Source organism: Manis pentadactyla, chromosome 14 (genome assembly GCF_030020395.1).
Source record: "Manis pentadactyla isolate mManPen7 chromosome 14, mManPen7.hap1, whole genome shotgun sequence".
Classification (NCBI taxonomy): Eukaryota; Metazoa; Chordata; class Mammalia; order Pholidota; family Manidae; genus Manis; species Manis pentadactyla.
The window spans coordinates 3,881,852-3,903,308 of NC_080032.1; the positions used below are offsets into that span (position 1 = coordinate 3,881,852).

At 57.1% G+C, this 21,457-nt stretch overlaps 1 protein-coding gene across 15 annotated transcripts in view; it reads left to right on the top strand.

The window, feature by feature from the left end:
• Window positions 1-20,803, top strand: part of MED15 (mediator complex subunit 15) — a 70,962-nt gene extending 50,159 nt beyond the window's left edge. For 3 of the 15 annotated variants that reach the window (XM_057491605.1, XM_057491607.1, XM_057491612.1), the window contains 13 exons: window positions 3,627-3,853; window positions 4,576-4,881; window positions 5,851-5,958; window positions 10,838-10,957; window positions 16,403-16,539; window positions 16,627-16,754; window positions 16,904-17,038; window positions 17,113-17,176; window positions 18,052-18,118; window positions 18,564-18,724; window positions 18,814-18,980; window positions 19,254-19,356; window positions 19,782-20,803. In XM_057491605.1, coding sequence (XP_057347588.1) covers window positions 3,627-3,853; window positions 4,576-4,881; window positions 5,851-5,958; window positions 10,838-10,957; window positions 16,403-16,539; window positions 16,627-16,754; window positions 16,904-17,038; window positions 17,113-17,176; window positions 18,052-18,118; window positions 18,564-18,724; window positions 18,814-18,980; window positions 19,254-19,356; window positions 19,782-20,043 — 1,985 coding nt within the window. In that variant the 3' untranslated portion in view covers window positions 20,044-20,803. Of the gene's footprint in view, window positions 1-3,626; window positions 3,854-4,575; window positions 4,882-5,850; window positions 5,959-10,837; window positions 10,958-16,402; window positions 16,540-16,626; window positions 16,755-16,903; window positions 17,039-17,112; window positions 17,177-18,051; window positions 18,119-18,563; window positions 18,725-18,813; window positions 18,981-19,253; window positions 19,357-19,781 lie in introns of those variants that run through there. The other 12 variants (XM_057491608.1, XM_057491615.1, XM_057491606.1 and 9 more) reach the window with 12 other exon arrangements.
• The last annotated feature ends 654 nt before the right edge of the window (window positions 20,804-21,457 follow it).

Genomic DNA, 21,457 nt, shown 5'->3' on the forward strand with positions numbered 1-21,457 from the left:
TCCTTCCACTGACTTTGGGCCTCATTTGTTCTTATTTTTTCTAGTTTCATTAATTGTGAGTTTAGACTGTTCATATGGGATTGTTCTTCTTTCTTGAGGTAAGCCTGTATTACAATATACTTCCCTCTTAGCACGGCCTTTGCTGTATCCCACAGATTTTTGTGGTGTTGAATTATTGTTTTCATTTGTCTCCATATATTGCTTGATCTCTATTTTTATTTGGTCATTGATCCATTGATTATTCAGGAGCATGTTGTTAAGCCTCCATGTGTTTGTGGGCTTTTTTGTTTTCTTTGCATAATTTATTTCTAGTTTCATATCTTTGTGGTCTGAGAAGCTCGTTGGTACAATTTCAATCCTTCTGAATTTACTGAGGCTCTTTTTGTGGCCTAGTATATGATGTGTTCTTGAAAATGTTCCATGTACACTTGAGAAGAATGTGTATCCTGCTGCTTTTGGGTGGAGTGTTCTGTAGATGTCTATCCAGTCCATCTCTTCTAATGTGTTGTTCAGTGCCTCTGTCTCCTTACTTATTTTCTGTCTGGTTGATCTTTTCTTCAGAGTGAGTGGAGTGTTGAAGTCTCCTAAAATGAATGCAGTGCATTCTATTTCCCCCTTGAATTCTGTTAATATTTGTTTCACATATGTAGGTGCTCCTGTGTTGGGTGCATAGATATTTATAATGGTTATATCCTCTTGTTGGACTGAGCCCTTTATCATTATGTAATGTCCTTCTTTGTCTTTTGTTATTTTATTTGTTTTGAAGTCTATTTTGTCTGATACAAGTACTGCAACTCCTGCTTTTTTCTCCCTATTATTTTCATGAAATATCTTTTCCCATTCCTTCACTTTTAGTCTGTATATGTCTTTGGGTTTGAAGTAAGTCTCTTTTAGGCAGCATATAGACGAGTCTTGTTTTTGTATTCATTCAGTGACTCTATGTCTTTTGATTGGTGCATTCAGACCATTTACATTTAGGGTGATTATTGGTCTAACTTAACTCAGTAGCCTATTACAAACACAATCTAAAGGGTTTTTTTCCTCCTTTTTCTTCCTCCTACATTCTTTATATATTAGGTGTCATATTCTGTACTCACTGTGTATTCCTTGACTGACTTTTGGAGGTAGTTGATTAAATTTTGCATTTGCTTAGTAGTTAATTTGTCTACTTGCTTTATTGTAGTTTTATTTTCTCTGGTGACAGCTATTTAGCCTTAGGAACATGTCCATCTATAGCAGTCCCTCCAAAATACACTGTAGAGGTGGTTTGGGAGGTAAATTCTCTCAACTTTTACTTATCTGGAAATCATTTAATCCCTCCTTCAAATTTAAATGATAATCTTGCCAGGTAGAGTATTCTTGGTTTGAGGCCCTTCTGCTTCACTGTCTTAGATATATCATGCCACTCCCTTCTGGCCTGTAAAGTTTCTGCTGAGAAGTCTGGTGATAGCCTGATGGGTTTTCCTTTGTGTGTGATTTTTTTTCTCTCTCTGGCTGCTTTTAATAGACTGTCCTTATCCTTGATCTTTGCCATTTTAATTATTATATGTCTTGGTGTTGTCCTCCTTGGGTTCCTTCTGTTGGGAGATCTATGAACCTTCATGGCCTGAGAGACTATGTCCTTCCCTAGACTGGGGAAGTTTTCAGCAATTACCTCTTCAAAGACACCTATCCCTTTTTCTCCCTCTTCTTCTTCTGATACCCCTATAAATGCAAATATTGTTCCCTTTATTGGTCATACAGTTCTCTTTGGATTCTTTCATTCCTTAAGATCCTTTTTTCTTTCTCTCCCTCAGCTTCTTTGTATTCCTATTCTCTAATTTCTGTTTCATTTACCATCTCCTCTGCTTAATCTAATCTGCTTTTAAATTCTTCCATCATGTTTCATTTCAGGTACTGTATTTTTCAAAGTTTCTACCTCTTTCTTGTATTCCTCCGTGAAGTCTTGAATATTTTTCTGTAGCTCCATGAGCATGTTTATGATTCTTATTTTGAAATCTTTTTCAGGGATTGGTGAGTTCAGTTTCACTTGGCACTCTTTCTGGTGTTTGTGGGATTTTGTTTTATATCAGATTCTTTTGATGTTTCATATGTGTAATAACTTGGTGTAAGTGGTGCCCTCTAATGAGCGGAAGCTCTACTGTCTTGAGCTGCTCAGCCCCTGGAGTGATGGCGGGGGTCACAGTCAAGCGGCACTGGTGTCTGCCAGGAGGAAAGAGGTCTTTCCTGCCTCCCGGCTGGAGTGCCTGCCTCCACTGCCAAGGCCAGTGGTCCGAGCTCGCAGCGAAAAGTGTCTGTGCTGTGCCCTTGTAGCTGTCATAGGCAGGACTGTCCTGTAGTTGACCTAGTGCAATGGCCAGGGCAGCTGGTTAGCAAGCTTGTGCCAGCTGGGATGAAGGAGTGGCAGGCTGCGTATCGCGGTTGGGGGCCTTGGTGCTGCATTGCCAGCCAGGGGGATGGAGCACCTGAAGCTCCTGAAAGTTCCCATCCTACTGGGCTGAGTGCATCAGGAAAATGTTGTCCACTGTACTTTCTCTTGAGCAGCAAGCTCTGTGCAGTCCTTGCCCCTTTAGCAGCCCTCTCACTGTTAGGAAGTCTCTTGGAGTGCCCTCCTTTCTTTTGCCCCAGAGTAACCAGTTGTGCATACCTGTTCTCCACAAGTGGCTGGAATCTCAGTCTCTCCCAGTATTCTGCCTGTCTTAGCTTTCCAACACCACTAATCTCCAGAGCACCATGTCATGTAGGTTCGTGCTCCCAGAGCAGATCTCTAGGGCTGGGTGTTCAGCAGTGCTAGACCTTTGCGCCCTCCCTGCTCTGTTTTTCTTCTTCCAGCCAGTGAGCTGGGGTGGGCGAAGGGCTTGAGTCCCGCTGGATCAGGGTTTTGGTACTTTACCCTTTTCTGTGAGGTCTGCTCTTTTCCCCAGATGTAGGCCATCTGTCTCAGCCTGCTTTTCTGTTGCTCATTCAGAATTAGTTGTATATGGTATATTTTTATATTATATGTGGTTTGGGGAGGAGGTTTCTGTCTCACCTCTCACGCTGCCATCTTTAAGCCAATCTTTTTTTTTAAATGACAGATTTATTGAAATATAATTTATGCACCCATAGTTCACCCATTTTAAGTGCAGTGTTAGTGATTTTAGTGTATTCAGAGTTCTGTGGCCATCACCATGGTCAGTTTCAGAACCTTTCATACCCCCAAGAGAAACTGCAGCACAGAAAGTCTTGTAAATGTTTGTTCACAGCAACTTTACTCATAATCACAAAAAAGTGGAAACAATCCAAATACCCACTGGCTGATGGTGGGTAAACAAGATGGGAAATCTTTGTGCTAGAATGTCATCAGCATGAAAAGAAACAGACCATTGTCACAGGCTGTGATATGGTGACACTACATACTGCTCTGGCTGAGAACTGTCAGAGGGGACCCCGTGCTCTGAGAAGCCGTTAGGGGCTGCACAGGTCTGGGGTGCGAGGCAGGGCTCTCCGTTGTGGCAGAGCCATCCTAGAGCGCATGCTCCGACAGCAGCACAAACACTGCTCCGGTCCCACCTGTCCCCTTCACCAGCGACGCGGGCGGTGGGCAGCGCACCGTCCCGGGCGCCCAGCTGACCAGCCTCCTGCAGCCCAGCTGCAGCTCCAGCAGGTGGCGCTGCAGCAGCAGCAGTTCCAGCAGCAGCAGGCGGCGCTGCAGCAGCAGCAGCAGCAGCAACAGCAACAGCAGCAGTTCCAGGCCCAGCAGAGTGCAATGCAGCAGCAGTTCCAGGCCGTGGTGCAGCAGCAGCAGCAGCTCCAGCAGCAGCAGCAGCAGCAGCAGCACCTCATCAAGCTGCATCACCAGAACCAGCAGCAGGTAGTGGATGGCCTTGCCCTGGGAGGGCCTCTGCGGCCACCGGCTGTTTGCACGCACCTCCCGTGTGCTCCAGTGCAGGGATGTCCGGGTGTGCACCAGAGGGCTGCAGGTGTCTGGGAGGGGCTTGTCCTGGTGGAAGCCTGTCACCAGAACGCAGTGCTCCCTGGACGTGCAGCCCATGGCTGTGCGCTAGGTGCCGTCGGGCTTGCCACTGGCTAGGGAATCCGCAGGGCTGCCCCGCCCCCACTGCCTTCCCTGGCGTCCCTCTCCTTGCCCCGGGAGGCCTGGTCAGGCCCTGTCCCCAAAGCTGACGGTGGCTTTTCAGCCCCAATGTTCCTCCTTGTCCCAGAAAGCAGACATTGACATCTCCCCAAGGCTTGTTTGGTTGACTGCCACAGGGACCAAAAAGCACCACTGGAGAGGCTTCGAGGTCACGCAAGCGCTGAACCGGCTTCTGTGGGGGATGCACCTGTGTGTCAGCCTCTGAGCCCTCCAGGCATTTATGTGGCTGCCTGTCATTCTCAGGCTGGTGTCTGCTGGCAGGGCCACAGGCACACACTTGGGTCCCTAGTGTCCCTTGGTGTGGGTGGTCCCGCCCTGTGTGGGTAGTCCTGTGTGTAGCCCTGTTGTAGCCCCGCCCCATTGGTGTGGCCCTGCCCCATGTGGGCACCCCAGGCAGGCTTTTTGGGCGCTGCGGCAGGCGCTGTTCGTTGTGCCCTCAGCTCCAGCAGCAGCAGCAGCAGTTGCGCATGGCCCAGCTGCAGCTCCAGCAGCAGCAGCAGCAGCAGCAGGCACTGCAGGCCCAGCCGCCTATCCAGCCACCGGCCGTTCCGCAGCCACAGCCACAGCCGCTGCAGCCGCTACACCACACACAGCACCACCAGCCGCAGCCACCGCCACCCACACAGCCGCCAGCTGCGCAGAACCAGCCGCCACCACTCCCACCACAGTCGCAGGCACAGCCCTTGGTGTCCCAGGCACCGGCACTCCCCACACAGATGCTGTACTCCCAGCAACAGCTGAAACTCGTGAGTACTAGCTGGCTTGGGTCGCCACCACGACCTTCCTATGCCCTCCTCTTGAGTGCTTCGTGCCCAGCTCAGTGAGCTGCATGGCCAGTTCCAGCGTGGCCTGGGCTCATCTGGATCACGGACGGCTGACGGGAGTGGCACGCTCTCCTCTTGCTCTGGGGCCGCCACTCCCATTGGGCGCCCACAGCGGTGCCTACTGCTTGGTTATGTTTGCGGTGAGTCCCGTCACCGCCAGGCTTCCTAGGAGGTCGTTGATAGAAAATCATTGCTTTCAGTCTCATTGAGAATCTCTGTCCAAAGGAAATCCAGTTAGTGATGTTCACGCAGAGGGCAGGATGTTGTCACCAAGCCGGGGGTAGCTTCATCAAGGGGCTGCTTTAATGTGTTGTTGGCTCACCTCCTCTGTTGCCATGGCCTTTTCTGCTTGTGGTTTAGAGTCGGGTGGTGCAGGGCCCATGGCTGAACCACGTGGGGGCTTGAGTAGGAGGCCCACAGGCAGGCTGGAGGCCAAGCAGGGTCACGAGGAGCAGGGACGGTCACCCCGCTGCCAGCCGATCCCCTGGCCCTGTTTTCCTCTGAGGAGTTGGGGTTCTGGGTGGGACTCTTGCACGTCATCAGTGTGCTTGGCCCAGAGGCTTGGCCGTGCGCTTGGCCTTGGAAGCTGTCACTTTGCTTGCAGCAGTTGCTGGTGCTGATGGCTGTGTGGCGACATCCCAGTGGGAAGCTGCACTTCCTTCTTGCCAGAGTCATGGGAAGTGACACTCAACTGTGCCTACTCAGGGCCAGGGTGGTGTGGTACATCTCTGATGAACTGTGGGATAAGGGAAGGCCAGTGAGGTGACATTGGAGCCAGTGAAGTCCTGACAGTCCCCTCCCCCTTCTCAGGGTCAAAGCTCCCACAGAAGTGGGGGGAGCTCTGCCCTCTGCCCTGGGCGGCCCCAAGTCGCCTTACGCTTCCTCCCTCAGGTCCGAGCTCCGATGGTGGTGCAGCAGCCGCAGGTGCAGTCCCCAGCGCAGCCACAGGCCGCAGGGCCGGCAGCCCAGGCCTCCCAGATAGTGGGTTCTGGAGTCCAGGTGAGGGCCTCTGGAGCCGAGGGCTTCGGTACACTGGCGGGTGCGTGTCACCTGCACAGGGAGCTGGGTTGCAGGTGCTCTGTGGTGAGGGGTGGATCGGGCTGGGTCGGTAAAGCATGGGGCTCCTCTTTCCTAACTGGCACTCTGCAGACGAGGGCTCCCCTGGGAGCTGGCAGCTGAGCCCTCGGGGTGGCCACCTCTGCTTGGTCATATCCGGGTACCCCTAGTGTGTAGGGCGCACGTTGTTCCCACCCATCCTCTGATACCTTCCATTTCCTTTACTTCTCTGAGACACATATTGGAGGAGTGTCGGGGACCCATCCTCACCTCAGCTCTGAGTATGATGTCAGTGGGGGGTGGACAGTAGCTCTCTAGAAACTGGGAAGAGCATAAGAATGGTGGCATTTGGCTCCAGCGGATGGGAGAGGTTTGTGCCCCTGCCCCTTGCCCAGAGCCTTCTTGTGCTCACCCCCTGTGCTGGTAAGTGTGGACCAGGCCCGCCACACCCGCGCTGTGCTTGCTGAAAGTCGGTGGGACAGAGTAGGCCTTGTCCAGCCTTCCCTGGTGGGGGCCAGCTCCTCATTGGTGTATGGGGGGCTGGCTTTCCATAGGTGCCAAAGAGAGGAAACATTCAGGCTGGGGCTTCATCCTTCTCATCTCCTGGCGGTGGGAATGCTGGTCCTGGTGCAGAAGAATGTTGGTTTTAGAGCAGGCATGTTAGCTAAGTCTTCAGCTAGCACTTGCCCGACGCCGGGCTTCCCGGTGCTGAGCGCCCCCACTGGGCCCTGTGCTGCTAGTTACCCGCAGGTTTGCCGGGCTCCCTGTATGGTACCAGCACCACATGAGCACTCCTGAGATGAGTCTGTTCTGTTAGTGTCAGATGGCATTTCACTGTGGGGAGCTCAGAAATAGGCCTTCCTGGTCCTAGTCACGTTGCTGGAGTCTGTGGGAAGCTACCTGAGGGGGGTGGATGTAGCCAAGTCAGTCCAGCAGCCTCCATAGCCCCTGCACCAAGTGGCCTGGACCCAGAACTCCCCACCAGCTTACCCAGATGTGGTCTTGTGCTAAACATACCACGGATTTCATGTTTGTAGCTGGGGAGGGGCTAGCTGCCCTATATGACAATGATGTTGGAGTCCTTCTCTGCCACCATAGCTGTGTATCCCAGGTGTGTGGTCAGAGCCGGGATGGTGGCAGTACATAGTGACCACCCAGCCCACAGGAGCCATTGTCCTTGCTGCTTTGTGACCCTCCCTCCCCTGTCCCAGGACCACAGTTCATAGAAACCCGCACCTCAGATCCAGTCCAGCAGGGAAGTGACAGGCTTGGCATTCTTTACCTTGTAGCAGGTGGTGCTGAAGCAAGCTTCCTTTTTCATGCCATTTCTTGGTGTTTGGGAAGCAAACAGCCATAGAACAGTCGATGTCTTCCCGTGGACCAGGCCCATTCTGCTGCAGTGTTTGTAGGCTTCTAGCTCAGGGCTCCCTGTAACTCCCCTCACCACCTTCCAAAAGTGCACGCAGCTGTGTGCACCCAGCGCCCAGCACGGAGCCACGCACAGCTCCGCCCCTCCCTGCAGTGGCTCTGCCCCTCCCACGGGAGCACGCCCTCTGCTCCTTGGAGGCCCCAGTCCTGCTGGCTCCGGAGCTTGGTTGTGGGCTCAGTGTCCTTGAGAGTCGGTTTGATTTGTGACCTCCTTTCCCCGCTGCTGGCAGGCAGAACTGAGGTGGGCCCAGAGCTCTTCCGGTGGGGACTTGGGGAAGACTGGGTCTCTGGTAGCTGGGGAGGAGAAAGGGGTCACCACTTGAGTGTTCAGGGGTGGGTTTGCTTCTAGGAGGAATGCTCCATCAGGCTTCCCAGGAGTGATGCCCAGCTCCCTTCTGTGTGCCTGAGACCAGCCCTGGACAGAGCAGATGAGAGGCCTTGTGTGTGCTATGTGGTGCATGGCTGTGCCCCAGAATGCCCAGGGCTGGTGGCAGAGGCACTTGTTGAAGCCCCACCATGTGCAGTGCACATTCGGGCTTGCCTCTCAGCCCAGAGATGGCCCCTTAAGGTCCCCTGCCTCTGAGTTGCTGTTTGTCCCGGGGCTCAGTCCTGCCTCGCTGGAGGCAGGGCAGTTTGGGGTCCCTGGGTAGGACAAGTCCTCTCATGGGGGAGCCTCTGGGTTTACAGCCTGCCTTTGCAGTGTGTAAAGCAGACAAGGCTGCAGACATTCTGACCCAAAAACTTTAAAAAGTACTTTCTGTAGAAGATAGAAAGTCGAGAGAAGTATAAATGGGGGAAACATTCTAGTGCAGGACAGTTTGGCTTCATTTCTTCTCTTTCCATCGCTCTTACTTGTTGAGGTCGTAAAGACATACATAGAATTTCATGTGTGGCATCTTTCCTATTCACGTTACAGTAGAAGTAAAATGTTCTCTGTAATTAAAAACCATTGGGCAACATTATTTTATGTGGCTGTGTGATAATTACTTTTAGGAACGTGCCTGGTGTCCTTAATTACTGACTGGTGCTCGGATCCTGAGATCATGTCCAGTGTTTTGCTGTTACCAGTGATGTATGTCCTGATGTGCGGCTGGTTCTGGTGTTTCTGTGAGAGAAGTGCTGGGTTTGGGACCTGAGCACCCTGCCTCTCACGTCTGCGCTCCCAGACAAGAAGAGAGGTGCCCTGTTGCGTGCTTGCCTGCGCTGTGGCCCTCATGGGTGGCTGGGCTCTCAGCCTGGGGTTGAGTTTGGAATTTGGGTGTTCCAGGAAAATCAGTGAGCCCTATGCTGTAATCCATGCTTGGCTCTGTTTTATCTGATGTTGCTCGTGTAGATGAGAAAGGCCACCCACAGTGGGATTTACTAGAACACAGCAGGAGGGCTGTGCTAACTTCTCTTTCTTCTTAACCTTTATCTGTGCCTGAGTCTTGGCAGACACCAGGCACGTATGAAACCAGAATAGAATGCGTCTCCATTTCCAAATAAGCCCTGTTCTTTTGCCTGTTAACCCATTGTTCTTTCAGTATATGGAAACTTCACTGCAGTCCTCCACACCTCCCTGATATGCATGCCTATAACATGGCTGCTGTTTGCTGATTTCTCCTCCTTCTGGGCCCTCCTGCCCAGTGACCTCAGGGGAGGGCAGGCCCACAGCCTTCAGGCTGGAGCTTGAGTGGAGGTGTGTGGGGAGGCAGTGAGCTGCAGTCACTGGAGCGTGGGAGGAGGAGCTGATGGTTGCTGCCTGGTTTAGCACTAGTGTGTGTTCATTAGAACGTATGGTGGAAAAAAGGAGTGTCCCCTCTCAGGAGTTCTCGTTTATAAGAAACAAGTCGGCAGCAAGTTAGATTTAAGCTTTTCATTCTTTATGACTTTTGTTTCTTCCTGGAAAAGCATGTCCACCTCTCTCATGCCACCTGACTTAGGTCTCAAGGTTTCTCCCACTGGGAGAAGTAGTGTTGAGCCACCGATGGGCTCTGAGTGTAGCACCAGCTGCTTGTAACTGGCCCTGGTCACTGTTCACCCCCACCTGGCCTCAGCCCAGGAGCCAATCCCAGAGAGAGTTGCTTGTGGCACCCCCCTCCTTGGTGCAGGCCGCAGGCCTCCCAGGGAGGACAGGCATGTGTCCCCGAGGCTTCCTTTTGGGGGCTCTGATACGCCGAGCACTCGGATGCCCCACCGCTGTCCCACTGGTGTCTGATGGAGTGGCGGGCTCTTCAGGACCGTGCCTGCATCTTAGCAGACACCCCCGCCCCAAGTTATTTTGTTGTGCGGCTGCAGGATCCTCTGAGCCCAGCAGGTTGGCATCTGCTGCTGCTTGTGTCACCCCAGCTTGTGTCTACCGCACGTGACCTGTGATGTGAGACCAGAGGCTTCCAGGAAGGTCCTCCTGCTTCGGAGCCTTGTCCCCAGCTCAGCTCACCGCATGGACTAAATGGCCATCAGCGCCACTTGGTCTCACAGACCAGCTCACAGTTTCCTGGGACAGATGTGCTGTCTTGCCACAGATCGGTCCTGCTTCCTTTCTGAATGTGGCTGTGCTGTGTGGGTTTGGTTTCATCCTAACAGTCGTGAATGCAGGCCAGCCCTCATCTCCAGGACCAGGCTAGGACTCCATTCTCTGTTCAGCCCAGACGCACTGCCGTGCTCAGCCTGCCCTGCTGCCTTTATGCTTCCAGAAGTAGAAGTGGATGAGGAGGATGGTTCTAGAGCGTTCTGGAGTCCTGGAGTCTGCAGGTGTCTTGTATATTTAGGGATGGCCCTGACCCGTGTGCCTGTGGGCAGCGTACATCCTCAGACAGCAAGGCCTCAGGCAGAGTCCCAGGACGCCCTCGCCCAGGTCCCCCTGATTTTAGTAACAGAAGAAAACCAGTTCGAGGCCTGGAGGAGAGGAGATGGTTCAAGCTCAGGTCCGGGGAGGTGATCTCACTCTGCAGCCCTAAGAAGGAAGTGCCGAGAGCCAGATTACATGGGCTCTTCCTTGGTTCTCATGATGCCAACTTCTCGCGAAGCTTCGGTGGAGTGTACTTGCCCAAAGGCTGCCCCAGGCGCCTGGTCTCCCACAGTCCCTGCCTCTGGTCCTTGAGGTCTGGCTCTGAGGGTTCTCTGGGTCTGGCAGCAGGCCAGAGGTCTGTTTAGGGAGAGCTGCTGGCAGAACAGAGAGGCCTGGAGGTGGCATTCTTGGCGGCTCCTCTGAACTCCCGATGCCCAGCCGGGCCTCAGTGCTGTGGGCTTGGACGCGTAGGTCAGTCTCCCCTTCTCCAAGCCACCCCGAGCCCTCGAGGGCCCCTCACCTGTGGGCGCTCCTTGTTGAGGAGGCTGTGCATGCCTCTCCACCCACCCATGCACTGCGTTTCTTTGTTGCGATCACCATTTCTGTTGTCCCTCTGTCCTCAAGATGATCAACGCAGCCTTGGCCCAAGGCGGGATGCAAGTAAGAGCCCGGTTCCCGCCCACCACCGCTGTGTCTGCCGTCCCGTCAAGTTCCATCCCTTTGGGCGGACAGCCCTCGGCACAGGTATTTATGAGGCAGCGCCCAGGGCCCCTGGGATGTCAGGGTCCCCGGCGCGCCTTTGTGAGGCACACTGAGTCATGGCGACTTCCTTCGCAGCGACTCTCAGAGGGCCAGCCGCACCCACATGAGGCCCACCCACTGTGTTTCTTGAGAGCATAGAAGTAAATATCTGGGTTCATTTTAATGTTTTGGATAGTTCTAATGTGTTCATTTTCTGGAGAAAGTGGGAGCTAAGTATCTTTTTAAAATTTTTAGTATTTTAGGTAGTGATGCTGCTGTTATTTTTGTGATAAAATAAAACAGAAGCCAAGCAAATATTTTGCTTTCTAGTGGCGTGCTCTCTAATAACACTAGCCATACATTTAAATTAATTATAACTACATAAAGCTAAAGAGTTAATTCTTCAAGTTACAGTTGGTTGAAATTCAGTATCAGTTCAAGCGCCCAGTGGCCCCACGGGGAAGCTTGAGGCTGCCGTGCTGGGCAGCACAGACCATAGAACAGGTCAGTCCCTGGAGTGGAAAGTTCTGTGGACCATGCTGTTCTAGAGGCCACTGTGTGGGGTGGGGGATTCACCGACCACACGCCTGCATTGGTAGGTATACAAAGACTAACATGTACATCATGCTGCTTCTGGGTGTGAGTGCCTGGCCGGCCGTCACCGTGTGACATTCGGAGTTCTTCCATGGTGTAGTTATTTGTTTCATAAACCGTCGTCACGTCCATTCTGTGGGCCAGGTGCTGTTCTGAGATTCTGAGAATAAAATGGCACTAAGGTTCCCTAATTAAGGACTTTCCATTTTAGTGGGTATACTGTGAAAACCTCAGATTTGCCAAAACTTCAAAATTCCATTTCTGTGGTAAGGGAGATGCACCAGGGATCCTAATCACGGTGGCCCCTGCCCTTCCCTGACCGCCCTGTGCGGGCTTCAAGTCTTGCTGGTGCCAGGCCCTGTGCCACGATGCTGCTCTGAGGCAGTGGCGAGGGCCTTCCTGAGGCCAACACATTGCTGTCTGGGTACAGTCTGTTTTCACCCCTCCTGGTTCCCAGCCCCCAGGGTCACTCCATGTGGGCCGTTAGCACAGTTTCTTACGGATTTGAGTGTGAGTTCTTTGACATTAACCTCCCTTTTGGAATTGTTGGGTTTGGGACAAGGAAGTGGCTGGAACTGCTGGTGAAAGATCCACAGGGCTTGGGGAGTGGGCCATGTGGCCAAGACGGTGAACAGGGCAAGATGGGCCAGAGCCCACACACAGCTCCCAGAGGCCGTCCTCCAGCCCCATTGCCGCTCACGTGTTGCTGTTGTCTCCTGCCTTCCAAGCCCTTTGGATTCTCAGCTCTTTGGTCTCAAGAGGGCTGTTCTTTCCACAGCGTCTGGCTCAGTGTGCATCAGGCAGACAGAGTCGGGTCGGGCTGTTGGCTGTTGGGGAATGACCTTGGCGTCAGCATGCAGGCCTGATGTTTATAAAAACAGTAAGAATCCCCAGCATTTTCAGTGTGTCCTCTGTGCCAGGCCTCGAGTCAGGTTCCTTCTGTGCAGGTTGTTTGTTCTCACGTGGTGAGTCAGCTCGGATCTTTAGGAGGGCTCTTTGTAGTCACCTTGGTCGTGGTCCCCCAGCAGCACTCGAGCAGGAGGTGCCACCTTCCCCTATCAAAACGGACCAAGGCACTCACTCCACTTAAAGCGTCCTGGGCCCAGGCTCTGCAGCTGCTGTCTGCCCACCTCGGCCTCTCAGCAGGGCCCCCTCTTCCGGGTTTAAACCCACTCTCTCCCCCTGCCCTTCCCCTGTAGCAGTGGCATCTGGCCGGCCACACAGCTGGTTCCAGAACCGGTGCGCAGCTGCTTCGGCGTCACTGTCTATCTAATCCAGTCTCTTCCAAGAAAAGCCAGCTTATTCCAGGAACACATCATTGAAGCATAGCTGTGAGCTGCCCCTGCCATCCAGCAGGCCTCCCACCCATGCTCCTGGCAGCCAGCACCTCCAGACCTCAGTGTGTCCACAAGGCACAGCCAGTGGCTGCTGTTGGCCCCCGGCCACCTGCACACAGCCCCTCAGCAAGATGTGCTTCAGCGTCCACACTGCTTGTCTGGTTCTGTTCTTTGTGGCAGCAAATTGGGTCCAAGGAAACAGGCAAAATAGGCATTCCTCTCTTCTTCCAGCAGCACTTCTTGAGACGGCACATGCTTCTCAGCCTCGCCCCTGCCCCTGCCCCTGCCCCTGCCCCTGCAGTGTGTCTCGTGGCTGCGTCTTCATGTTGTCATGGGGACGCCTCGTGGACCCAGGCCACCATGACAAGGCGGGGGTCTGTGCTGGGCGTGTGCGTGGGTCCCTCTTCTGCTGCTCCCTTAGTGTAAGCAGGCAGAGCCATGGTGAGGCCCACGTTTGGCTTTGCTCTGGACAGTGACTCCTGGGGACACATCGTGGGCAGGATCCAGAAGTGTGGGGCAGATCCAGGGGTGCCTGGTGGGTGCTGTGGTCCCAAGAAGGCTGGAGCGCTTGGTGCTGCCAACCTTCCTTGAGGTGTCTTCACAGCAGGAAGCTCCCCAGACCAGCCTTCCTGCCCTGACGCCCTTCATCCTCTGCTGTTTGCCCCAGCTTGCCGTCTGCCCCCATTCCCGCACCCTCGGGAGGCAGGTGGTGCCAGAGTGCCTGCACTCCCCAGCTGCCAAGGGGCCCCGAGCAAGGCCCTGCCGCTGACTGCACGCCCATCTGTGACATGCAGGCAACAGCAGGCAGCACTCATTGCCTCCACTGAGGTGTAGCTTTGCCAGCAGCTGTGACGCACACATGCCCCTGCAGAATGTGCCCAGAGAGGGAAGAATGCATGGGGTGGCGACTCTCCCCTCGGTGGCACTCATGTGTGACTGAAGGGCACAGCCATCTTGCTGTCCGCCCCAGAGGCTGGGCAGACCTGACGTAAACCTGAAGACTGGGGTTTTCGTCTTGCCAGTGGCCTTGCTAGGCCAGTTTTTCCTTGACATGGGCCTCCGGGTAGCTGCTCCCCACCCAGGAGGGTCTCGTGACGGGATTCGAGAGGCCTGGGAGCCTTGTGCCGAAGGAACTGCAGAAGGGGATGTCGCTGCCAACTGGAATCATGCATCTTTCCAAGGGAGTTGTGAGGTACAGAGAGAGAGGCTGGCGGAGGCCAAGGGGTTTCAGGTGGCAGCCTAGAACGTGGATGGGTGCGGCGCAGGCCAGGCTTGGGGGAGGAAGCAGAGGCATCGAGCACTTGGCCCAGCCTGGGCAGGCCGCTCTTCCCCACGTCTTAGACCCTCTGCCTCACACCCAGGAGAGCCGTGTGTGTCCAGTGGCTCTGTGGAGCCCAAAGCAGAAGGGGTGGGCCGGGTGCACCCTATTTCCCCGTGGTCTGCGTGCTGAGGGCACCTTCTGCAGTGCAGCTCCAGACGGTGGGCGGGAGGTGAGCTGCGGAGTGGCCTTCGCTCTGCGGCAGCTCTGCGCCAGCCGTGCCGCTCCGCGGGCGCTTTGTCTCCCTTCAGAGAGGCACCAGCCTTGGCCTGCAGGTGGACTAGATGCCTTCCAGGGGGACAGCTGCCTGAGCAGAGGCTGAGATGCCTCCTTGGGCAGGGGGCGCCCAGGCTGGGAGGGAGAGGCCAGGGCCAGGGAAGGGTGGCAGCAGGGGCTCCCAGGGAGGTGAGCACCTGGGCTTTGGCAGGAAACCCACTGCGGGCAAGGCCGCGGACCTGTGCTGCCCCCTCCTTGGCACCGTCTGGTTCTCTGCAGGACCTTCTGGATGACCTGTTCACCTCCCTAGTTCTGGGAGCTTGTTGGCACTGTGGATCCTAGAGCCTGTTTTCCAAAGCAGGGCCGTGCTGCCCACCCTGGGGCTCTGCACACTCTGGCTCTGGGACACGCATCCTGCTGCGCCCCGTTCAGCTTAGCACACTAAGTTTCTGACTTGCTGTTATCAGTGTGAATCGCCTGGAGCCATTTTGTTCTCCTCGGCAGAGCAAGTGGACCCGGCAGCCAGAGGCCCCTCAGCCCCTCTACAGGCCTGGGCACAGGCCGTGGGAGCAGCCCGTTGTTTGTTGTCCTGCTGGGCCAGCAGCAGGGGTTTGGTCCTCTGCCCAGCCATGGAGGGAGGGTTGTGATGTGGCCACCATGCGGCTCAGTCCTGCATACCTGGTGGGAGGCACTGAAGCTGAGGATCAGGAGGCGTGGACGGTTCCCTCGGGAGCTTGGTCCGGGTTGGGGGGTGGGGTGGGCACCTGTCCCTGCTGGAATCTGGGCTCCTCCAAATGCTCTTTCTGTTCTGTGATTAAAGAACTGAAAAAAGTAGCAACCCACACAGAGTGATCCTAACCCAGTAGCCCAGCACCAAGGCAGAGGAGTAAGTGGGAGAGAGAGAGGCGTGAAGCTGTGGCCAGAGTGTCTGGGGGGGGAGCGCCAGAGTCTGTCTGCAGAACCGGAGGGCCCAGGAGGCAGGGGTGGGTATGGACTGGCCTCCGGGAAGAGGCTGTGAGGGGACCCTCAAGGCGTGCAGGGAGTTGACCAGGGTGTGGGCAAAGCCATGCCTCCGGCCCCCAGGTGCTAGTGTGGTGAGGGCCTGGGCCACTGTGCTGCCGTCACTGGTGCCCAGGGCTGGCAGGCAGGTACCTCCCCAGAGTTGCCTTGTGCCTCTGCTGTGGAAGGTGGTCATTGCACACACACCTGTCCCTGATTCCTGGGCCGTGTGGCTCATCCGGCAGAGTTCACAGACAAGTACGGCTGCATCCCTGGTGATGACGTGGTGCGGCTGACGCCCTGTGCTCTTCCCATAGAGGACTGAGGGCGTGGGGCAAGCCCCGGCCCTGCAGATGAGGAAGCAGCCTCTGAGAGTGGCAGCGAGCTGCTCTCCTGTCCCAGCCGGTGCTGCTAGTACAGGGGGCTACTTAACCGCCAGATGGAGGGGCCCCGGGCCTGGTGTGCAGCGGGAGCTGACGTGGGCCGCTGTGCTTCCACTGAGCGTCAGACACATCCCCGGTGGCCTTGGGGGCAGAGTGGGCTCCTGGAGGCATGCGGGGGGACAGTCCCCCCCTCACAGCCCAGGTCCTCACTGGCCCGCAGGGGGGAGGATGTAGGTGGGGGCCAGGTGGTATCTGAGGCCGTAGGCTTCCCCTGGCACCCCCCCCCAGGCTGCCACAGCCATGAGGCAGGGTCGTGGGGATGCTCTGTCATAGCCCAGAGGCTTGTGGGTCTCCCTGCCAGGGAGCAAGGGCTGCCCGGCCTGCCCTCGGTGCCAGCGCTTGGTCCCCGTGTGCTCCAGTCGGGAACGGTGCCGGTGTTTGTATTTCAGAGGTAGGTGTCTGAGCAAAAGACGAGGAAGGGTGTGCAGTGAGGCCGAGAGGAGGGGCTCATGCAGACACGGGGTCCCCAGGCTGGGCGGGCGGGCACAGCGGCACAGCAGGAGTGAGAGCTCGAGGCAGGCTGAGCCCCCTCCACTTCCAGGTCAGCCAGAACACCCTCACCATGCTGCCCTCGCCGTCACCCGGCCAGCAGGTGCAGACCCCGCAGTCGATGCCACCTCCCCCCCAGCCGTCCCCGCAGCCCGGCCAGCCCAGCTCGCAGCCCAACTCCAATGTCAGGTAGGCCCGGCTAGGGGACCCCCTTCCTGCCCGGCTCCCGGGGCGGCTGGTGCCCCTCACACACGTGCCTCCTTTCCTCTGCTGCAGCTCCGGCCCCGCCCCTTCCCCCAGTAGCTTCCTGCCCAGCCCCTCACCACAGCCTTCCCAGAGCCCAGTGACAGCACGCACTCCACAGAACTTCAGTGTTCCCTCCCCGGGACCTCTGAACACTCCTGGTAAGTCGGACCTGGGGTGGGTTCAGCCCAGACCTCGGCTCCAGTGGGACGAGGGAGCTCCGGGACCCCTGAGGCCCTGAGACCCCACCCTGCGGGTCTGCAGAGCCGGGCCTTTGTGGGGTGGCCCACTCACCAGGCGTGTCCTGCAGTGAACCCCAGCTCCGTCATGAGCCCAGCCGGCTCCAGCCAGGCCGAGGAGCAGCAGTACCTGGACAAGCTAAAGCAGCTGTCCAAGTACATCGAGCCCCTGCGCCGCATGATCAACAAGATCGACAAGAACGAAGGTGGGCCTGGCGCCGGGCGGGCGCACCCATAGCCAGCCCAGGCCCCGCTCCTAGTGTCCCCTTTTCTGTCCCAGACCGAAAAAAGGACCTGAGTAAGATGAAGAGCCTTCTGGATATCCTGACGGACCCCTCCAAGCGGTGAGCTTTGCCCCAGGCCTTGGGGGGGAGGACGACGCTGCCCCCACGACCAGAGGCCTGGCCGCCCAGCCTCGGCGAGGGCTCAGTGACGATGTGCAGCTAAAGCAGCTCCCTGCCCTACCTTTGCCAGCACCCAGCTCTGCCCTGTGGCCATCACCGCTGTGCCTCATCAGGCCACTGGCCACGTCCGGGCTTGCAGAGGCCCCACCAATCCAGCTGGCCGAGACGGGCTCCAGTGTGACCTTCCAACCTGCCCTTAATTTGCCTTGGGCAGACAACTGTCTTAGCTACCCCACATGCAGAAGGGGGCAGCTGTGGCTCCCATAAGCTGGCTGTGAAAATGAAACAGGCCGGTGCCTTGAGAAGCACTTGGTGGGCTCTGGACACTGCGCACACACCCTTCTCTGCGTGGCCAACCTGCTCTGCGCACCAGAGCCTGGCTAGTGCCAGACGACCTGCCCCACCCTGGCTTCATTCAGCTATGCTTCCCTTCCCAGAGGTCTTCCCTGTTCTGCTCACCTGGCAGAATGCTTGTCACTGTGGAACTGGGTGGCCTTCCAAGCCCTCTTTAATTGATCCCTCATTGCAGTATAGGGCCAGGGGGTGCAGGGGCCTGGCCTCTGTTCCTCTCCTTGACACAGCACACGTGTGCCTTGTTCTGTCACCAAGAACTGGGCAGCTCCTGGAGGTGGGACCCCCTTACCTTAGACTCCAGGGCTGGAAACAGTTGACTGACTGGGATTCCTGTGGAGGGTTGGAGTGGCCAGTGCCTTGGAATTGGTTCTATCCACAGGTGGGCAGTGGTTGGGATCAGCTCTCAAGTGCACAGGCTTGGCAGCCTCCAGTACAAAGGGCCCCCATCTTTTCCTCCACAGGTGCCCCTTGAAAACACTGCAGAAGTGTGAGATTGCCCTGGAGAAACTCAAGAATGACATGGCGGTGGTGAGTGGGCACTGTGGCCCAGTGCTGTGGGAAGGGCCATAGGCAGCCCTGGGCAGGTCAGGCTCTCCCCACAGTGACTCAGAAGCACCTGCTAGGAGAAGCTTTCACAGTCAAGGGTGGGCAGAGGAGCATGCCACTCGGCCTGAGGACCCTGCCTGGAGGGGTTGTCAGGTCAGGCCCACTGGGACCTGGGGGAAGTGGGCATGGGATTGTGGGAGAAATCCCTCTCCAGCTGCCATCCCCCAGGCCCATGGGTTTTCATGCCTGCAGCCTCCCACCCAGCACCAAGCCAGGCCCAGTGGGCGGGGACAGAACTGTGGAAGGTGGAAGCCTCAGGTGGCCAAGGTGGTGGGGAAGCCACAACAAGCCTGGCTGTGAGGGTGGGGATGTGGGGTCCAGAGAGCTCTCTGAGAGTGGGCCGCTGATGCCGCCCGTCCTGCCCCAGCCCACACCCCCACCACCCCCAGTGCCGCCAACCAAGCAGCAGTACCTGTGCCAGCCACTTCTGGACGCGGTCCTGGCCAACATCCGCTCGCCCGTGTTTAACCACTCCCTGTACCGCACGTTTGTGCCGGCCGTGACGGCCATCCACGGCCCTCCCATCACGTACGTACAGCCAGGGGTCAGCCTTGCAGCAGAGGGCGGTGGGCCATGTGCCCCAGCCTAGCCCAGTGGTCACCACAGCGCCTCCCCAGGGCCCCGGCAGCGTGTGCCCGGAAGCGTAGGTTTGAAGAGGACGAACGGCAGAGCATCCCCAATGTGCTCCAGGGGGAGGTGGCCAGATTGGACCCGAAGTTCCTGGTGAACTTGGACCCTTCTCACTGCAGTAACAACGGCACAGTCCACCTGATATGCAAGCTGGGTGAGCAGCAGAGGGCGGGCCCAGCCAGAGCCACAGGCCCCGTGGGGACAGCTCGGTCCCCCACAGACAGATGCGCCCATGCTGCAGCCCCAGGCCCGCTGTCCCCACGACCCTCCCAGGAGCCTGTCCCCGCTGTCCTAGTCCTTGCACACCCCCAGCCCAGGGTGTGCACTGGAACCACACGTGCTCCCCTGAGCGCCAGGGGAGCCCCTTCCCCCGTCCTGGTGTGGTCTGGCCTGGGCTGGGTCACAGGCACAGCCACGTACATTGCAGATGACAAGGACCTCCCGAGCGTGCCCCCGCTGGAGCTCAGCGTACCTGCAGACTACCCCGCCCAGAGCCCCCTGTGGATCGACCGGCAGGGGCAGTATGGTGAGTGAGCCAAGGAGACACCATGGGGGCGGGGGGCACCCAGCACAGGCGGGCGTCAGCTCTAGGCAACCAGGGTTTCCTCTGTGCCCCCAGCTGAGGCCCGTCCCTGCCCTCCGGTTCCCCCTTCGTGGATGGGAACGGGTTATCCAGCAGTCACTTGAAGAGAGAAGGCTTCTCTCCATATTGTGTCCCTTTGCCAGTCCTGTTTCCCCAGGGCGGTCATGTTCAGTGGGTGAACGGGGCACAGTCCGAGAAGCCCCTGGGCTCCCTGGGCTCCAGACCCGGTCGCCCTCCAGGTCCCCACTGACTGGTGGGCTGGCAAGGACAGCCCGCTGGCCACCCTGAAGTGCAGGGGAGAGGCTGTCCCTGCTCCCCGTGGCTGGCCTCCTGGCAGAGAGCGCGGCACTCACGTCCACTGCTCTGTCACAGATGCCAACCCCTTCCTGCAGTCAGTGCACCGGTGCATGACCTCACGGCTGCTGCAGCTTCCCGACAAGCACTCGGTCACCGCCCTGCTCAACACCTGGGCGCAGAGCATCCGCCAGGCCTGCCTCTCAGCTGCCTAGCCACCACCACTGCTGTATGTGGGGCCGCCCGCCCGCCTGCCTGCCCACTGGGGACTGAGGGGGCAGCCGCAGCCTTGTGCTGGCTGCAGAGGACACACCTCATGTCTGCCGGTTCTAGGTGTTGACTCCCTTAGAGAGCCTGGGCTTAGGTTAGCTTTCCTGCTTTTATCTTCTGCCTTGGGGACCTGCCGTTCTCCCATCCTTGTCCAGGACTGAGGCAGTGGCACCCAGGTTGGGGTGGGGCTTCCCCCAGGGAGTTGGACGTGCCCCATCCCTGGGCATTCCTCCCTGGGTGCTGTCCCCCAGCCTCAGCAACACCCATGTCCTTCCTCTGTAGCATGGGGGAGAATTCAGGGTCTTGTTAGAGCCTTGTTTGTGCCAGAAAACATTTCTACCCGTTTCTGTAGGGGAACATGGAGAACATAGGAAGCCATTAAAACACAGAATCCTCTGATCATAGTTTGGGTTCAGACTGTACCACCATTGGCATGTAGGGCACACCACCCCGAAGTTCCCAGATCCTGGGGTGCCAGCTGTGTTTGCAGGGAAGGCCAGCCTGCAGGCAGCTATGGGTCCCCTCCACCAACTGGGCCTCATACCTCATGGCATTCTCCCTTCAAGCCCTGTGGGCTCACTCAGCACTGTGGGGATGCCTGGGGTGCAGGGCCATCCTGTCCCTGGCGCTGTGCCCTCTAGCTGGGTGCTTGGGCCCACTCTCGGGTCAGGGGACTGTCCTGAGGACCTGGAGTCTGCACAGCCACTCCAGAGAGCGAGGGCTCTGGGCGGGGCATCAGCCAGCTGGCCCTCTGGTGACAAGAGGTCTTCCCCTTTTGTATGTGCACTACCGTGTCATCTGTGGTTCTTAAAATAAATTTATTATTCCTGTGTTTGTCATGAATTTTGTTACTGTGTCCCACCCCTTCCCTTGCAAATCCAGGGCCCACTGTCCAGTGAGGGACACTGTCAGGGCTAAACCAGGTCCCCCACCTTGGAGGTGCCGTGAACACTCAGGCCCCAGTTGCCCCTCCTCTTGCACGCAGTGTCAGTGCCTTATCCTGGGTCACCCCCAGGTTTCTGGCAAAGTTCCTGTTCCCTGCACAGGAGAGGCCGAGATTAGCACCAAGACTGGTGGGGCCAGGATTGCCCTCCTGGGCGAGGATGGCCACCACCTGACCACTCCCAGGTGGTGGGCAGAGCTCCTGTTCTAGCGATTGGGGGTGGCACGAGGCCTTAGGGTGGGGCCCCGTGTCCTGAGGAAGACCATTCTGTGCGTGGCCATAGCCGTGGCCCTCCATGGAGGAAGGCAGGCACGGTGGAGTGGCTCGGCCACTGTTTGTTGGTGTGGAGGCAGGACAGCATCTTGCCCAAGTTCCTGGACAGCAGCCCCTGGCCCAGACAGAGGCCAGGAGAGGCCCTGCATTCCGAGAAGGAACCATGAGCTGTGCCTGAGCCCTGTTGTGCCGGTGCAGCCGCCAGGCCCTGGATGAGTAGAGTGCCGGCCTGGCAGGCCCCTCCAGTGTTGGGGAGCAGCGCCTGGTA